The 17,761-nt window shown below is 42.3% G+C and overlaps 1 protein-coding gene across 3 annotated transcripts in view; it reads left to right on the top strand.

Moving 5' to 3' along the window:
* The first annotated feature begins 2,529 nt into the window (after positions 1-2,529).
* The window catches only part of LOC139545129 (dual specificity testis-specific protein kinase 1-like), a 55,277-nt gene continuing 40,045 nt past the window's right edge, over positions 2,530-17,761 (top strand). For 2 of the 3 annotated variants that reach the window (XM_071352548.1, XM_071352547.1), the window contains exon 1: positions 2,531-2,877. Coding sequence is in view for 1 of the 3 variants with exons in the window: in XM_071352546.1 (XP_071208647.1) it covers positions 3,524-3,554 (31 nt within the window). In the remaining 2 variants the exon portion in view is untranslated. Of the gene's footprint in view, positions 2,878-3,438; positions 3,555-17,761 lie in introns of all 3 variants that reach the window. The other variant, XM_071352546.1, reaches the window with a different exon arrangement.

Here is a 17,761-nt window from a genome sequence, read left to right as displayed (position 1 = left end):
ACTCTATTTGTGTTGCTGTAAGTCTTGCAGACAAGAAACTCAGTCAAATAACATTATAGGATAATAACATAATAGAACAGCTCACTTTTCCATATGCCACAATAGTCATTGTCACTGGATTTGAACCACATGAGTTGCTGGGTATTTGGGGTGGCTTCCAGAAAGGCCACCTCACCTGCTGATGTCTCATCCAGTCTTTCTTATGCACTACAAGTAATAACTACAACTAGGACATTGTTGTAAAGAATGTGCACCGAGGCAATGTTTTTTAAAGTCATACGCAATATCCTGAACTTGACTGGTGTTTGTTGGTAAAATGAGGAGAACGGTTTATTATCGACCTTACTAGGTTTAAAATGTTGTTGATGTAAAATGAGATAGAATCATGCCGAACATCAGCAAAGACCTGTAGTTCCACTTTATGAACAGCTGGTGACAGAGTTTACCCACTTTCCTATAACGAGGTGGAAGTGAACAGAATAGCATCAAATCAATGAAATTGTATTGGTCACACACATATTTAGCAGATGTTATTGCCAGTGTAGCGAAATGCTTGCGTCACTGTGCAATTGAGTGGTGTATTATGGAAAGAATATCATTAAAAGTCATGTTCTTTTTTCGTATTAATTGGAGTGCAAACATATCATAAAACAAAATGAATCTGTCCAATTACTACTTCAGAAAATGCATTCTACATTCGGGACAATACATTTTCCTCATCTGCATTGAATAGTATGCCATACTCCAAATTCATCTGGCTCTATCTTTAATGCAATTTAATTTAACTGAAAAATGTAGCATTTTGGCTACACCCGCAAAAACATCTGCTAAATATATGTATGTGACCAATAAAATCTGATTCAATTTGATTTGTTATACATGTAGCAATCCATGTCATCATTATTAAATGTTTGTTGTTGGTGGTGACTGTTAAGTAGCATAATTGCTTTGAGAAAAAGTAACAGGAAGAAAAATGAAGATGCTGTGTAATTACAGGGTGGTTGGATGGTGAAATAATGATAGAATGATATAATCTCTCTGTAGAAGTAGAGAGATGTGTCAGTGTGTGGGATCAGAAATAGGCTGATGATTCATGAACACTAGAGTCTGCAGCCTGGCTCTCTCAGCCAACTTGCAGCAGATGGCTGACTAACAGTAAAACTGTAAGACCAGTCACACTAACTATAGAACAATAAGACAGTGAGAAACAGTTTCAGACGTTCTTTGATATGTTACTCTTCCTTTCCCCCTGTTATAATCATTTCATTCCCACACTCTCAGGGGGAGTTTATGCTTAGACTGGTGCAATCAAGCCTGTAAAACAAACGTGTTCCTCCCTATCATCCAATGTCTTCATGCAATCTCTGTTTGACATGACAATGTTCCTAGAAATATAGCTGGTTCATATAATGCATGTGTGTAAAATTAGCTCAGTTGGTAGAAACTGGTGTTTGCAACACCAGAATAATGGGTTAAATTCCCAGGACTACCCATACATAAAATGTATGCATGCATGACTGTACATTTCTTTGGATAAAAGCGTCTGCTAAATGGCATATTATTAAATGCAGAACCAGTCAAAAGTTTGGACACACCTACTCATTCCAGGGTTTTTCTTTATTTGTACTATTTTCTACATTGTAGAATAATAGTAAAGACATCAAAACTATGATATAACACATATGGAATCATGTAGTAACCAAAAAAGTCTTTAAAAAATCTAAATATGTTTTATATTTGAGATTCTTCAAAGTACCCACTCTTTGCCTTGATGCCAGCTTTGCACACCCCACACTATCACACCCCCTCCTCCATGCTTCATGGTGGGAACCACACATGCGGAGATCATCCGTTCACCTACTCTGCTTCTCACAAAGACTCGGCGGTTGGAAACAAAAATCTCAAAGGACTTGAAATTTTTCGGATTGACTGACCTTTATGTCTTAAACTAATGATGGACTGTCATTTCTCTTTGCTTATTTGAGCTGTTCTTGCCATAATATGGACTTGGTATTTTACCAAATAGGGCTATCTTCTGTATACCACCCCTCCCTTTTCACAACTGATTGGCTCAAACACATTTAGAAGGGAAGAAATTCCACAAATTAACTTTTAACAAGGCATACCTGTTAATTGAAATTCATTCCAGGTGACTACCTCATGAAGCTGGTTGAGAGAATGCCAAGAGTGTGCAAAACTGTCATAAGGGCAAAGGGTGGCTACTTATTTTGATTCGTTTTTTTGGTTACTACATGATTCAATATGTGTTATTACATAGTTTTCATATCTTCACTATTATTCTACAATGTAGAAATAAGTAAAAAAAAAAAAAAAAAAAAAAACTGGAATGAGTAAGTGTGTCCAAACGTTTGACTGGTACTGTATATTACAGTATATACTGTGCTAGTTACATCTTGTGCCTTATTCTCCTTATTGTACCTGCTGAATAAATACATGGGGAAAAAATACTCAATTTATTTTCTTTTGCATGATTACAAAGTAGCCAACAGCACAGCTGATCGGTGGCTATAATGTAGCTTCAAGCTTACAGAGTGGGTGGAGACTGAGTTGAGCGATATCAACCGACGTAATTACAGTTGGTTCCAAAGGCAACCCATCAAACATGAATTTTATCAAGACTGTTTTACCCCCGCTCCGCCGTGCAACCGCTTTCACACCCTGAGTGGCGAGTGCGTTGGTTGGAGACTGAAGAGCCGCACATCATACGGAAACAGTGCATAGCGCACCGAATTCGGATCGCAGTGTATCCTACGTAGCTAACGCATTTCAAATATATCACTGTGTAGAATATAATCAATACATTTCTGGGGGAACACTTTACTCTTTATAAACGAATTGGACTGTTGTTATAACGATGTAAGTACCATTTATACCGATCAAGTATGTGTTAAATATGTGTTCAAGGTTGGAGTTTTGTTCAAGGATGGAGTTATAGCCTAAAGTTTCCCTTGATATTTATCTAATAACAAGAGATCATTGATTGAAGAAGTGAAGATTCGGCTACATACCAACAATGTATTGAATAGAATATCTGACTGGGGTAATGGCTGGCTCTTATTCCAAAATCAAGACTCATTTGTTAGTATTTGTCATAGCCTACCCTACTTTACTTATGTAATCCTGTTTTCATTTGTAATATTTGAATAGATATTTACAGAAATTACAGACAGGGTCAATGTTTCTATTCGGTGCATGGAAAATGTGAACGCAACAGCTGGCCTACTGAATATTTGTTTATGCCTGCCTCTAACGATGCCTGCATGAAAGCAAAGCCTAAAGTACGTCACAGTATAGTAACAGTCCTGGCTCTGTGTGTGTGTGTGTGTGTGTGTGTGTGTGGTGTGTGGTGTGTGTGTGTGTGTGTGTGTGGTGTGTGTGTGTGTTTGCTCATTGTTGCATGCATGTGGTTCTCCCCAGCTTCTGGATAAAGACTATAACTACTGCCAAGCTGGCTTGGGTATTGCACTGACTGGCGGCCAGTGCATTTCCACCCATCCTCAAGATGCATATGAATAGCTTATTAAATCAATGGAGTAAGTACTGTAACAACTGTTTCTTACCCCTCTTAAGATTGCATTGAAAATGCAATGAAAATATACCCCAAAAGCATTATATGACATCTCTATCATATCATTAAGTTTTTAATGTTCCCATGACAACTATGTGTCATATAGTGCATTGAATTTGTATCCTAAGCTCTATTTTTACTCTTAGTCATATGCCTTTGATTCCGAGGGACTCCATCCAATACACTGAATTGTTTTATATCTTTCATTTTTCTAATATGTTTTGCTGCTTGCCCGTGATTGTGATTATAGCTTGTGTGCATGGAGCACCGTGAATTGAGTTGGATGTTGTTGATGATCAGCAGCGTTTGTAGATGTAATAACATTCTGTGTCAAATAGATGTGTGTTTGTTTCTGTATCCAAACCTGCACCATTCACATGTGTCCCAAATGGCACCCTATTCTGCTATTCCCATTTACAGTGTGGCAGGTAGCTACTTGCCGGTTAAGAGCGTTGGGCCAGTAACCAAAGGTCGCTCATTGGAATCCCTGAGCCGACTAGGTGAAACATCTGTCAGTGCCCTTGAGCAAGGCACTTAACCCTAAATGCTCCTGGAAGTGGCTCTGGATATGAGGATACACAGGTGGAAGAAAAAAAAAAAAAAACATGTCAAAAGTACTTTTAACCAGAACCCTAGTCAAAAGTACTGCACTCTATGGAATAGGGTGCCATTTGGGGCGCAGACTGAGTCTCTGATACATTTTACATTTACATTTAAGTCATTTAGCAGACGCTCTTATCCAGAGCGACTTACAAATTGGTGCATTCACCTTATGATATCCAGTGGAACAACCACTTTACAATAGTGCATCTAACTCTTTTAAGGGGGGGGGGGGGGTTAGAAGGATTACTTTATCCTATCCTAGGTATTCCTTAAAGAGGTGGGGTTTCAGGTGTCTCCGGAAGGTGGTGATTGACTCCGCTGACCTGGCGTCGTGAGGGAGTTTGTTCCACCATTGGGGTGCCAGAGCAGCGAACAGTTTTGACTGGGCTGAGCGGGAACTGTACTTCCTCAGAGGTAGGGAGGCGAGCAGGCCAGAGGTGGATGAACGCAGTGCCCTTGTTTGGGTGTAGGGCCTGATCAGAGCCTGAAGGTACGGAGGTGCCGTTCCCCTCACAGCTCCGTAGGCAAGCACCATGGTCTTGTAGCGGATGCGAGCTTCAACTGGAAGCCAGTGGAGAGAGCGGAGGAGCGGGGTGACGTGAGAGAACTTGGGAAAGTTGAACACCAGACGGGCTGCGGCGTTCTGGATGAGTTGTAGGGGTTTAATGGCACAGGCAGGGAGCCCAGCCAACAGCGAGTTGCAGTAATCCAGACGGGAGATGACAAGTGCCTGGATTAGGACCTGCGCCGCTTCCTGCGTGAGGCAGGGTCGTACTCTGCGAATGTTGTATACAGTGTGACTAAGTGTGTATAACTGTCTTGACCTAACATAGAAACTCCTCAGTATTGTGCGCTCCTATCCTAACCGTGTTCAGAGATGTTGAGTCAGAGAAGTGTCCTACTACTATCTATCTATCTATCTATCTATCTATCTATCTATCTATCTATCTATCTATCTATCTATCTATCTATCTATCTATCTATCTATCTATCTATCTATCTATCTATCTATCTATCTATCTATCTATCTATCTATCTATCTATCTATCTATCTATCTATCTATCTATCTATCTATCTATCTATCTATCTATCTATCTATCTATCTATCTATCTATCTATCTATCCTCTGTGGTTTGAAGATCAGAGATTCATTTCTCTGAACAGGCTCCAGGTGAACACATTTGATGAGAGTGATGTACTGGCATGATAGAGACTTGAGCATCTAAAATAACCTTGCTTTAAGGAATACCAGGGCCATACTAGAGTAGGAGTGCTGATCTAGGATCAGGTCGCCTTGTCCAGTCATTATAATCGAAAAGGCTAAATGTATCCTTGATTAGTGCACTTCTACCCTGAGACGCTTTCTGAATATGGGCCTTGAAGACGTGCTGGGAATTGTAGTTTTCTGTTAAAGTGGTTGCTTATGGTTGTTAAGTGGATGATAACAGAAGCCATAGAGAATGTGCAGGACAGTGGAGGCTCCTCAGAGGAGGAAGGGGAGGACCCTCCTCCTCAGCGAATTTCATAAAAATAGAAATAGTGAAACATTATAAAAGTTATCATTTTTAGATAAAACTATACAAAAATATATTAACGTCACCAAATAATTGATTAAAACACACTGTTTTGCAATGAAGGTCTACAGTAGCCTCAGTAGCACTCTGTAGGGTAGCACCATGATGTAGCCAGAGGGCAACTAGCTTCTGTCCTCCTCTGGGTGCATTGACTTCAATACAACACCTAGGAGGCTCATAGTTCTCTCCCCCTTCCATGGACTTAAACAGTAAATATGACAACTTCCGGAGGACGTCCTCCAACCTATCAGAGCTCTTGCAGCATGAACTGACATGTTGTCCACCCAATCAAAGGATCAGAAAATAAATATAGTACTGAAAGCATAAGCTACAGCTAGCTAGCATTGCAGTGCATAAAATGTGGTGAGTAGTTGACTCAAACAGAGAGAGACAGTTTTTAACAAATTCATTTCTTACAAAATTAAGGAGAAGCAAGAGAGAGCTAGCTATATTTCGTAGTCTATTTTTTTTCACGTTCACTTACTTAGCTAGCATCAAATGCAGCTACCTAGTTTAGCCTACTCAAACACCTGGTTCAAAATAGAAGGCATGCTATGTTAGCTAGCTGGCTATGGCTATGGCTATCCAACACTGGAACTCTTCCAAGTCAAGGTAAGCTTTTGGTTTTATTAAGTTATTGCCACCGGGCCCTGCCGGTCTAACTGCTAAACTACTTGCTGCTGACTGTGCGTGTACACTGTACTGCATGATTGTAGGGGGTTTACTAACACGTTAGTTCTAGTAGCTATGTTGACTATGACGTCACAATAATGTAGGCTGTGTGTAGCAGTTAGCAGTCATGATATAAAGGTTTATCTTGGAAAAGTTTTTTCGCCTAGTCACAGACAGCTGATGTGTTGTGCACTGAAGTCCACACGTGAAGGAAAAATGTGAGAGAAGGAGAGCACATAGATACCATGGCCAAGAGTTGCTGGACATCTGCTCGTCAAAAATCTCATTCTAAAATCATGTGGATTCTTATAGAGTTGATCCCACCTTTACTGCTATAACAGCCACTCTTCTGGGAAGGCTTTCCACAAGATGTTGGAACATTGTTGCAGGGACTTGCTTCCATTCAGCCACAAGAGCATTAGTGAGGTCGGGCGCTGATGTTGGGCGATAGGCCTGGCTCGCAGTCTGCGTTCCAATTCATTCCAAAGGTGTTCGATGGGGTTGAGGTCAGGGCTCAGTGTAGGCCAGTCAAGTTCTTACACACCGATCTCAACAAACTATTTCTGTATGGACCTCGAACCATGAAAAACAGCCTCAGATCATTATTCCTCCTCCATCAAACTTTACAGTTGGCACTATGCATTCCGGAAGGTGGCGTTCTCCAGACATCCTCCAAACCCCGATTCGTCCGTTGGACTTCAAGATGGTGAAGCGTGATTCATCACTCCAGAGAACGCATTTAGTACTGCTTCAGAGTCCAATGGCGGAGAGCTTTACACCACTCCAGCCGACGCTTGACATTACGTGTGGTGATCTTAGGCTTTTGTGTGGATGCTCGGCCATGGAAACCCATTTCATTAAACTCTGTTGCTTCCAGAAGCAGTTTGGAACTCGGTAGTGAGTGTTTTTTACACACTACTCGCTTCAGCACTCGGCAGTCCCATTCTGTGAGTTTGGGTGGCCTACCACTTTGCCATTGTTGCTCCTGGACATTTCCACTTCACAATAACTGTCACATGAGTTGATGCTGGAGAGACGAAGCAGGCACGGGGAGTCAAACATTTAATGAGGAACGGACATGGAACGAGACAGGAACATTGTCAGCATACAAAAAAACAAAGACAAAAAACAATCAATGCATCAGCAAGGAACAGAGCAGGGAAACTGACAAATATAGGGGAGGTAATAAACAGATGATAAGTGAGTCCAGGTGAGTCCAATATCCTGAAGCGCGTGACGAGGGAAGGCAGGTGTGCGTAATTGATGGCAGGAGTGCGTGATGCAGGGCAGCCTGGCACCCTCAAACGCCAGGGGAGGGATGAGCGGGAGCAGACGTGACAATAACAGCACTCACAGTTGACCGGGGCAGCTCTAGCAGGGCAGAAATTTGACGAACTGACTTGTTGGAAAGGTGGCATCCTATGACGGTGCCACATTGAAAGTCACTGAGCTCTTCATTAAGGCCATTCTACTGCCAAGGTTTGTCTATGGAGATTGCATGGCTGTGAGCTCTATTTTATACACCTGTCAGCAGCGGGTGTGTCCACATACTTTTGTATATATAGTGTAGATGCGAGAAGGACTTGTATATACAACTAGCTGTTTGTATGTGGCTGCTATGAAAGTGGACTGTGTTTGCGTGTTTTTTTTTTTCATTGAGCTGATTCTGTTGAAAAAAAATCTTAAACGGAAGCAAACCGAACAAAACGGTGATAAACATACCTGAATTTGTCCAATAGAAACTCTTGTTTGTAACTGTGGGACTAATGATTACACCCTAGATCAGCTAGATGCAGGCAAGAGTGTGCAAAGCGGTGACTGTCTGTTACCTTGATTACTCTAAATTCTCTCGACCTGTGCACGTACGTTGTAAACTTTCATTCGTAAGCTAGGTTGTAGCAACTTCATGATGGGTACAGGGAACATTTTATTATCATATACGTAGTAGCATAAACCTGTCTTTGTTACATTGAACTGGGTGAATGGAATATGAATGACAGCCATCCAATATGCTGCAATAGAAATAAGGCCATATTCAGGAGAGGGGAGACAGGAGAGGGGAGTAAGGAGAGGGGACTCAGGAGAGGGCAGTCAGGAGAGGGGACTCAGGAGAGGGCAGTCAGGAGAGGGGACTCAGGAGAGGGGACTCAGGAGAGGGCAGTCAGGAGAGGGGACTCAGGAGAGGGCAGTCAGGAAAGGACAGTCAGGAGAGGGGACTCAGGAGAGGGCAGTCAGGAGAGGGGACTCAGGAGAGGGCAGTCAGGAGAGGGTAGTCAGGAGAGGGGACTCAGGAGAGGGCAGTCAGGAGAGGGGACTCAGGAGAGGGGACTCAGAGGAGGGAGAGGCTGGCATGAAGGGACCTTTGAATCCCACTTCTTTCTCTGGGTTTATTGTTGTTTATGATGATGTATCAGAGGGGTTGAGTCTTTCTGCCTGTCCTCCTCAGAATCAGGATTCCAAAAGTACTGTGAAAATAGAGTGACCTACAACATGCATATGTTGGTGGTTGCATCCAAACTGTACCATATTCATTTTATAGTGCACTACTTTCTAGCAGAGTCATGTGGTCACTGGTCAAAAGTTGTGTACTGTAAAAGGAATAGAATGCTATTTGCGATGCAGGTGTTCTGTCCTGTTGACTTCATAGCCTTAGCCTCTTAGCTCACATAGATGTCACTGTGTGCTGTATGTTATAGTGATGTATGCATGGGGATAACCTCTGGTTTCTGTAAAGGCTTGCACACATCGCACCAAATGTGGATCAGTGAGCTGTGTTTTAGGGACCACCCGTTGTAGACGTTTGACTGGCAACATTTTTCATGGGATTCCACATGGTAAATCGATGCGCACTCGGTTCACAAATTATGTTCAGAGGTGCTAAGTACTCTCTGCCAGCAAACGCTGTTGGTGTGTCTGAGCCCTAAGTCTGTTTGCTCTGTCCTAATGGCTCCATATTCCCTTTATAGTATACTACTTTTGACCCGAGCTCACTATAGTTCACTGTATTGGGTATAAGGTGATGTTTGGAATGCTATATGTTATTAACTGATTTATGGTGCATTTTCAAGAATGTATGGGGTGTTGAAGTTAAACACCCAAAACTATTTGAGATTTGAGACTGACACTCCACTCTTCCCTCATCTGACCGATGACTTGCAAATAGGGTTGGAAAGGGAGGGTATATTACTGGAAACTTTCGAATTTCACCAGTAAACTACCAGAATTTTGGTATCTTTCAAGGATTTTATGTAGTCTACCACAAGTCATCTAGTGGCCCTTTTGGGTAGTTAACCCTTGTGTTGTATTAATTAGGGCTGCAATCCCGTTAACGGGATGATATGACAACAGCCAGTGAAAGTGCAGGGCGCCAAATTCAAACAACAGAAATCTCAGAATTAAAATTCCTCGAACATACATGTATCTTAAACCATTTTAAAGGTAATCTTGTTGTTAATCCCACCAAAGTGTCCGATTTCAAATAGGCTTTACAGCGAAAGCACCACAAACGATTATGTTAGGTCACCGCAAAATCACAGACTAACACAGTCATTTTTCCAGAGTCACAAAAAACAGAAATAGAGATAAAATTAACCACTAACCTTTGATGATCTTCATCAGATGACACTCATAGGACTTCATGTTACACAATACATATATGTTTTGTTCGATTAAGTTCATATTTATATCTAATAACCTCAGTTTACATTGGCGCCATGTTCAGAAATGCTTCCAAAATATCCGGAGAAATTGCAGAGAGCCACGTCAAATAACATAAATACTCATCATAAACTTTGTTGAAAGATACATGTAGAATAGAATAGAATTAAAGAATTAAAGATAAACTTGTTCTTAATGCAACCGCTGTGTCAGATTTCAAAAAGCTTTACGGCAAAGCACAATATTCAATAATCTGAGAACAGGGTTCAGCCACAAAAGGAAGCCACACAGTTACCCGCCAAATTGTGCAGTCAAGAAAACTCATAAAAAGCATTATAAATCTTCACTTACCTTTGCTGCTCTTCGTCGGAATGCACTCCCAGGACTCCCACAAGAAATTTTTGTTTTGTTTTGTTCGGTAATGTCCATCATTTATGTCCAAATAGCTATTTTTGTTAGCGTGTTTGGTAAACAAATCCAAAGTCAGGAAGCGCGTTCACTAAAAGCAGACGAAATGTCAAAAAGTTCCGTAACAGTCAGTAGAAACATGTCAAACGATGTATTGAATCAATATTTAGAATGTTTTTAACATAAATCTTCAGTAACGTTCCAACCGGAGAATTACATTGACTTCAGATGTGCGATGGAACAGAGCTCCCTCTCATGTGAACGCGCATGGTCAGAGCATGGTCAGGTCATGATAGACCTGACTAATTCCTGTCTCCTTTGGCCCCACTTCACAGTAGAGGCGTCAGACAAAGTTATACAGACTGTTGGCATCTAGTGGAAGCCGTAGGAAGTGCAAACTCATCCATATCCCACTGTGTATTCGATAGGGTCTTGGTTGAAAATCGACCAACCTCAGAATTCCCACTTCCTGTTTGGATTTTTTCTCAGGTTTTTGCCTGCCATATGAGTTCTGTTATACTCACAGACATCATTCAAATAGTTTTAGAAACTTCAGTGTTTTATATCCAATACTAATAATAATATGCATATATTAGCAACCGGGACTGAGGAGCAGGCAGTTTACTATGGGCACCTCTGTGCACCTTTCATCCAAGCTACTCAATACTGCCCCTGCAGCCATAAGAAGTTTTTAAGGGTAAAAATGATCCTCCACTATGTTTAACAGCACAGAAAACCCCCTAAATTATATTTTTAGACTTTTCCTAGAGTGCCCCCAACATTAGAAAAGGTGAAACATCGCCTTTGTTCATATTTCCATGAAAGCTGTACAACACCAGGTTACAAAGATTTTCTTAGTCATTTTTGACCCAGCAGTTATAAAATCATTTACACACCACAAAAAAACACAAAAAACACAAAAACACACACGCACACGCACCCGCACACACACAATGAGAAGTTGAGATTATGTGTGTTACTGATTGAACTGAAGGGGAAGATCACCATGGTTGGCACAATTAGAAAGAACAAGCCTGAGCTCCCCCTTGCACTCCTCGCAACAAGGGGGAGAGAGGCCTTTTCTTCAAAGTTTGCCTTCATGCTCACCATCACTCTAGTTTCTTACCTCACAAAGAGCAACACGAATGTGATCCTCCAGAGCACACTGCACAAAACGGCTGAGATCAGTGATCGTGAGGACAGAAAGCCAGCCATCATCCTGGACTACAACCACAACAAAGGACGCATGGACAACCTGGACAAGGTGATTGAACTTACAGCTGCAGGAGGATGACTGCCCACTGGCCCCTGGTCATCTTCCATAACATCATTGATGTGTCCTCATACAATGCCTTTGTGATATGGAACAAGATCAACACTACCTGGATGCCTGATAAGCAGAACAAGAGCATGGTGTTCCTGGAGCAGCTGGGAAAGGCACTTGTAACCCCACACATTCAAAGAAGGGAGCGCCTCCCCCGCACAGCAGCCTCTTCAGCGCTTGTGAAAGCTGTTCAGGGGGCTGAATCTTGTCCTGATCCATTTAAGGCTGCAAATGGGGCAGCCAAGAGGAGGAGGTGCCAATTCTGGCCCCAAATATGGATTGTAAAACAAATACTATGTGCTGCACATGTGAGAAATACATCTGCAAAGTCCATGCACACACACTTACATACTGTCCTACATGTGCTAATTGGTGTTGATTGATTTATGTTCTTCACATTTTTGTATCTATTATCTTATGTTATTCTTATTTATTGTTGTTTATACACCTTGTGGGTGGGAACAATGGTTAAAAAAATGGGAGAAGACTGGTGTTTTGTAGTTGAATTCCTCATTGTACAGTATATAAGAATATATCACTATGTTGCCAAAAAAGTTCAAGAATGTTATTGTTTCCCTTCAATAAAACACATTCAAAACTTTCTGGACATTTCTGCTACCTTCTTAGGTTATACAAGTGCTATCTCTTGCTAAAAAAAAATATGTTTACACCTATGCAATACCTTTAGCAATAATAATAATAATAAAGAATTATGACAGGTGTGTTGTAATAAAAACGAGTGGTGTCCACTGATTAAATGCAGTCTTTCTGCATTGTGAAGAGGGAAAACCCAGATATTCACAAAGTTTGTGATGAATGACAGGTTGTTTTTTTGCTTTATTTTAGGGGTTTAGTGAACTTTTGTGAATTCTTTACCCTTAGGACAAGGGGAGAATACAGAATGTTAAGACTACACAAGGGTTAAGATTAACACAGGTGTCTGTAAATTTCTCTTGCCATCTCTCTGCTCTTTTCACATGTAAAATATATAAAATAATTAAATAAGATGATTTAAAAATAAAATGACAAATCTGTAAAACATTATCCTAAATATGAACCATAAACTTAGTAAACAACATTGGTGTTGCTCAGTTGGTTGAGCATGGCACTTGCAATGCCAGAGTTATGAGTTCAATTCCCACAGGGCACCAGTATGATATATGCACTCCACTACTGTAAGTTGTTCTGGATAACAGTGTCTGCTAAAATGTAACATGAGGGTTTAAAAAAAAAATATATATATATTTCACCTTTATTTAACCAGGTAGGCTAGTTGAGAACAAGTTCTCATTTGCGACTTTTATTTTTATTTTCACCTTTATTTAACCAGGTAGGCTAGTTGAGAACAAGTTCTCATTTGCAACTGCGACCTGGCCAAGATAAAGCATAGCAGTGTGAACAGACAACAACACAGAGTTACACATGGAGTAAACAATAAACAAGTCAATAACATGGTAGAAAAAAGAGAATCTACAGTGGGGCAAAAAAGTATTTAGTCAGCCACCAATTGTGCAAGTTCTCCCACTTAAAAAGATGAGAGAGGCCTGTAATTTTCATCATAGGTACACTTCAACTATGACAGACAAAATGAGAAAAAAAAATCCAGAAAATCACATTGTAGGATTTTTTATGAATTTATTTGCAAATTATGGTGGAAAATAAGTATTTGGTCACCTACAAACAAGCAAGATTTCTGTCTCTCACAGACCTGTAACTTCTTATTTAAGAGGCTCCTCTGTCCTCCACTCGTTACCTGTATTAATGGCACCTGTTTGAACTTGTTATCAGTATAAAAGACACCTGTCCACAACCTCAAACAGTCACACTCCAAACTCCACTATGGCCAAGACCAAAGAGCTGTCAAAGGACACCAGAAACAAAATTGTAGACCTGCACCAGGCTGGGAAGACTGAATCTGCAATAGGTAAGCAGCTTGGTTTGAAGAAATCAACGGTGGGAGCAATTATTAGGACATGGAAGACATACAAGACCACTGATAATCTCCCTCGATCTGGGGCTCCACGCAAGATCTCACCCCGTAGGGTCAAAATGATCACAAGAAAGGTGAGCAAAAATCCCAGAACCACACGGGGGGACCTAGTGAATGACCTGCAGAGAGCTGGGACCAAAGTAACAAAGCCTACCATCAGTAACACACTACGCCGCCAGGGACTCAAATCCTGCAGTGCCAGACGTGTCCCCCTGCTTAAGCCAGTACATGTCCAGGCCCGTCTGAAGTTTGCTAGAGAGCATTTATATGATCCAGAAGAAGATTGGGAGAATGTCATATGGTCAGATGAAACCAAAATATAACTTTTTGGTAAAAACTCAACTCGTCGTGTTTGGAGGACAAAAAATGCTGAGTTGCATCCAAAGAACACCATACCTACTGTGAAGCATGGGGGTGGAAACATCATGCTTTGGGGCTGTTTTTCTGCAAAGGGACCAGGACGACTGATCCGTGTAAAGGACAGAATGAATGGGGCCATGTATCGTGACATTTTGAGTGAAAACCTCCTTCCATCAGCAAGGGCATTGAAGATGAAACGTGGCTGGGTCTTTCAGCATGACAATGATCCCAAACACACCGCCCGGGCAACGAAGGAGTGGCTTCGTAAGAAGCATTTCAAGGTCCTGGAGTGGCCTAGCCAGTCTCCAGATCTCAACCCCATAGAAAATCTTTGGAGGGAGTTGAAAGTCCGTGTTGCCCAGCAACAGCCCCAAAACATCACTGCTCTAGAGGAGATCTGCATGGAGGAATGGGCCAAAATACCAGCAACAGTGTGTGAAAACCTTGTGAAGACTTACAGAAAACGTTTGACCTCTGTCATTGCCAACAAAGGGTACATAACAAAGTATTGAGATAAACTTTTGTTATTGACCAAATACTTATTTTCCACCATAATTTGCAAATAAATTCATTAAAAATCCTACAATGTGATTTTCTGGACTTTTTTTTCTCATTTTGTCTGTCATAGTTGAAGTGTACCTATGATGAAAATTACAGGCCTCTCTCATCTTTTTAAGTGGGAGAACTTGCACAATCGGTGGCTGACTAAATACTTTTTTGCCCCACTGTATATACAATGTGTGCAAAAGGCATGAGGAGGTAGGCAATAAATCAAATAATTACAATTTAGCAGATTAACACTGGAGTGATAAATCATCAGATGATCATGTGCAAGTAGAGATACTGGTGTGCAAAAGAGCAGAAAAGTAAATAAATAAAAGCAGTATGGGGGGGTGAGGTAGGTAAATTGGGTGGGCTGTATACCGATGGACTATGTACAGCTGCAGCGATCGGTTAGCTGCTCGGATAGCAGATGTTTAAAGTTGTTGAGGGAGATAAAAGTCTCCAACTTCAGAGATTTTTGCAATTCGTTCCAGTCGCAGGCAGCAGAGAACTGGAAGGAAAGGCGTCCAAATTAGGTTTTGGCTTTAGGGATGATCAGTGAGATACACCTGCTGGAGCGCGTGCTACGGGTGGGAGTAGCCATCGTGACCAGTGAACTGAGATAAGGCGGCACTTTACCTAGCATAGCCTTGTAGATGACCTGGAGCCAGTGGGTCTGACGACGAACATGTAGCGAGGGCCAGCCGACTAGGGCATACAGGTCGCAGTGGTGGGTCGTATAAGGTGCTTTAGTAACAAAACGGATGGCACTGTGATAAACTGCATCCAGTTTGCTGAGTAGAGTATTGGAAGCTATTTTGTAGATGACATCGCCGAAGTCGAGGATCGGTAGGATAGTCAGTTTTACTAGGGTAAGTTTGGCGTGAGTGAAGGAGGCTTTGTTGCGAAATAGAAAGCCGACTCTAGATTTGATTTTGGATTGGAGATGTTTGATATGAGTCTGGAAGGAGAGTTTGCAGTCTAGCTAGACACCTAGGTACTTATAGATGTCCACATATTCTAGGTCGGAACCGTCCAGGGTGGTGATGCTAGTCGGGCGTGCGGGTGCAGGCAGCGAACGGTTGAAAAGCATGCATTTGGTTTTACTAGCGTTTAAGAGCAGTTGGAGGCCACGGAAGGAGTGTTGTATGGCATTGAAGCTCGTTTGGAGGTTAGATAGCACAGTGTCCAAGGAAGGGCCAGAAGTATACAGAATGGTGTCGTCTGCGTAGAGGTGGATCAGGGAATCGCCCGCAGCAAGAGCAACATCATTGATATATACAGAGAAAAGAGTCGGCCCGAGAATTGAACCCTGTGGTACCCCCATAGAGACTGCCAGAGGACCGGACAACATGCCCTCCGATTTGTCACACAGAACTCTGTCTGCAAAGTAGTTGGTGAACCAGGCAAGGCAGTCATTAGAAAAACCGAGGCTACTGAGTCTGCCGATAAGAATATGGTGATTGACAGAGTCGAATGCCTTGGCCAGGTCGATGAAGACGGCTGCACAGTACTGTCTTTTATCGATGCCGGTTATGATATCGTTTAGTACCTTGAGCGTGGCTGAGGTGCACCCGTGACCGGCTCGGAAACCGGATTGCACAGCGGAGAAGGTACGGTGGGATTCGAGATGGTCAGTGATCTGTTTGTTGACTTGGCTTTCGAAGACCTTAGATAGGCAGGGCAGGATGGATATACAGTGGGGAGAACAAGTATTTGATACACTGCCGATTTTGCAGGTTTTCCTACTTACAAAGCATGTAGAGGTCTGTAATTTTTATCATAGGTACACTTCAACTGTGAGAGACGGAATCTAAAACAAAAATCCAGAAAATCACATTGTATGATTTTTAAGTAATTAATTTGCATTTTATTGCATGACATAAGTATTTGATCACCTACCAACCAGTAAGAATTCCGGCTCTCACAGACCTGTTAGTTTTTCTTTAAGAAGCCCTCCTGTTCTCCACTCATTACCTGTATTAACTGCACCTGTTTGAACTCGTTACCTGTATAAAAAACACCTGTCCACACACTCAATCAAACAGACTCCAACCTCTCTACAATGGCCAAGACCAGAGAGCTGTATAAGGACATCAGGGATAAAATTGTAGACATGCAACAGGCTGGGATGGGCTACAGGACAATAGGCAAGCAGCTTGGTGAGAAGGCAACAACTGTTGGCGCAATTATTAGAAAATGGAAGAAGTTCAAGATGACGGTCAATCACCCTCGGTCTGGGGCTCCATGCAAGATCTCACCTCGTGGGGGATCAATGATCATGAGGAAGGTGAGTTATCAGCCCAGAACTACACGGCAGGACCTGGTCAATGACCTGAAGAGAGCTGGGACCACAGTCTCAAAGAAAACCATTAGTAACACACTACACCGTCATGGATTAAAATCCTGCAGCGCACGCAAGGTCCACCTGCTCAAGCCAGCGCATGTCCAGGCCCGTCTGAAGTTTGCCAATGACCATCTGGATGATCCAGAGGAGGAATGGGAGAAGGTCATGTGGTCTGATGAGACAAAAATAGAGCTTTTTGGTCTAAACTCCACTCGCCGTGTTTGGAGGAAGAAGAAGGATGAGTACAACCCCAAGAACACCATCCCAACCGTGAAGCATGGAGGTGGAAACATCATTCTTTGGGGATGCTTTTCTGCAAAGGGTACAGGATGACTGCACCGTATTGAGGGGAGGATGGATGGGGCCATGTATCGCGAGATCTTGGCCAACAACCTCCTTCCCTCAGTAAGAGCATTGAAGATGGGTCGTGGCTGGGTCTTCCAGCATGACAACGACCCGAAACACACAGCCAGGGCAACTAAGGAGTGGCGCCGTAAGAAGCATCTCAAGGTCCTGGAGTGGCCTAGCCAGTCTCCAGACCTGAACCCAATAGAAAATCTTTGGAGGGAGCTGAAAGTCCGTATAGCCCCGCGACAGCCCCGAAACCTGAAGGATCTGGAGAAGATCTGTATGGAGGAGTGGGCCAAAATCCCTGCTGCAGTGTGTGCAAACCTGGTCAAGAACTACAGGAAA

This window comes from Salvelinus alpinus, chromosome 19 (genome assembly GCF_045679555.1).
Source record: "Salvelinus alpinus chromosome 19, SLU_Salpinus.1, whole genome shotgun sequence".
NCBI lineage: Eukaryota > Metazoa > Chordata > Actinopteri > Salmoniformes > Salmonidae > Salvelinus > Salvelinus alpinus.
The sequence above is the reverse complement of the archived record's forward strand: the minus strand, read 5'-3'. Positions and strand labels throughout refer to the sequence as shown.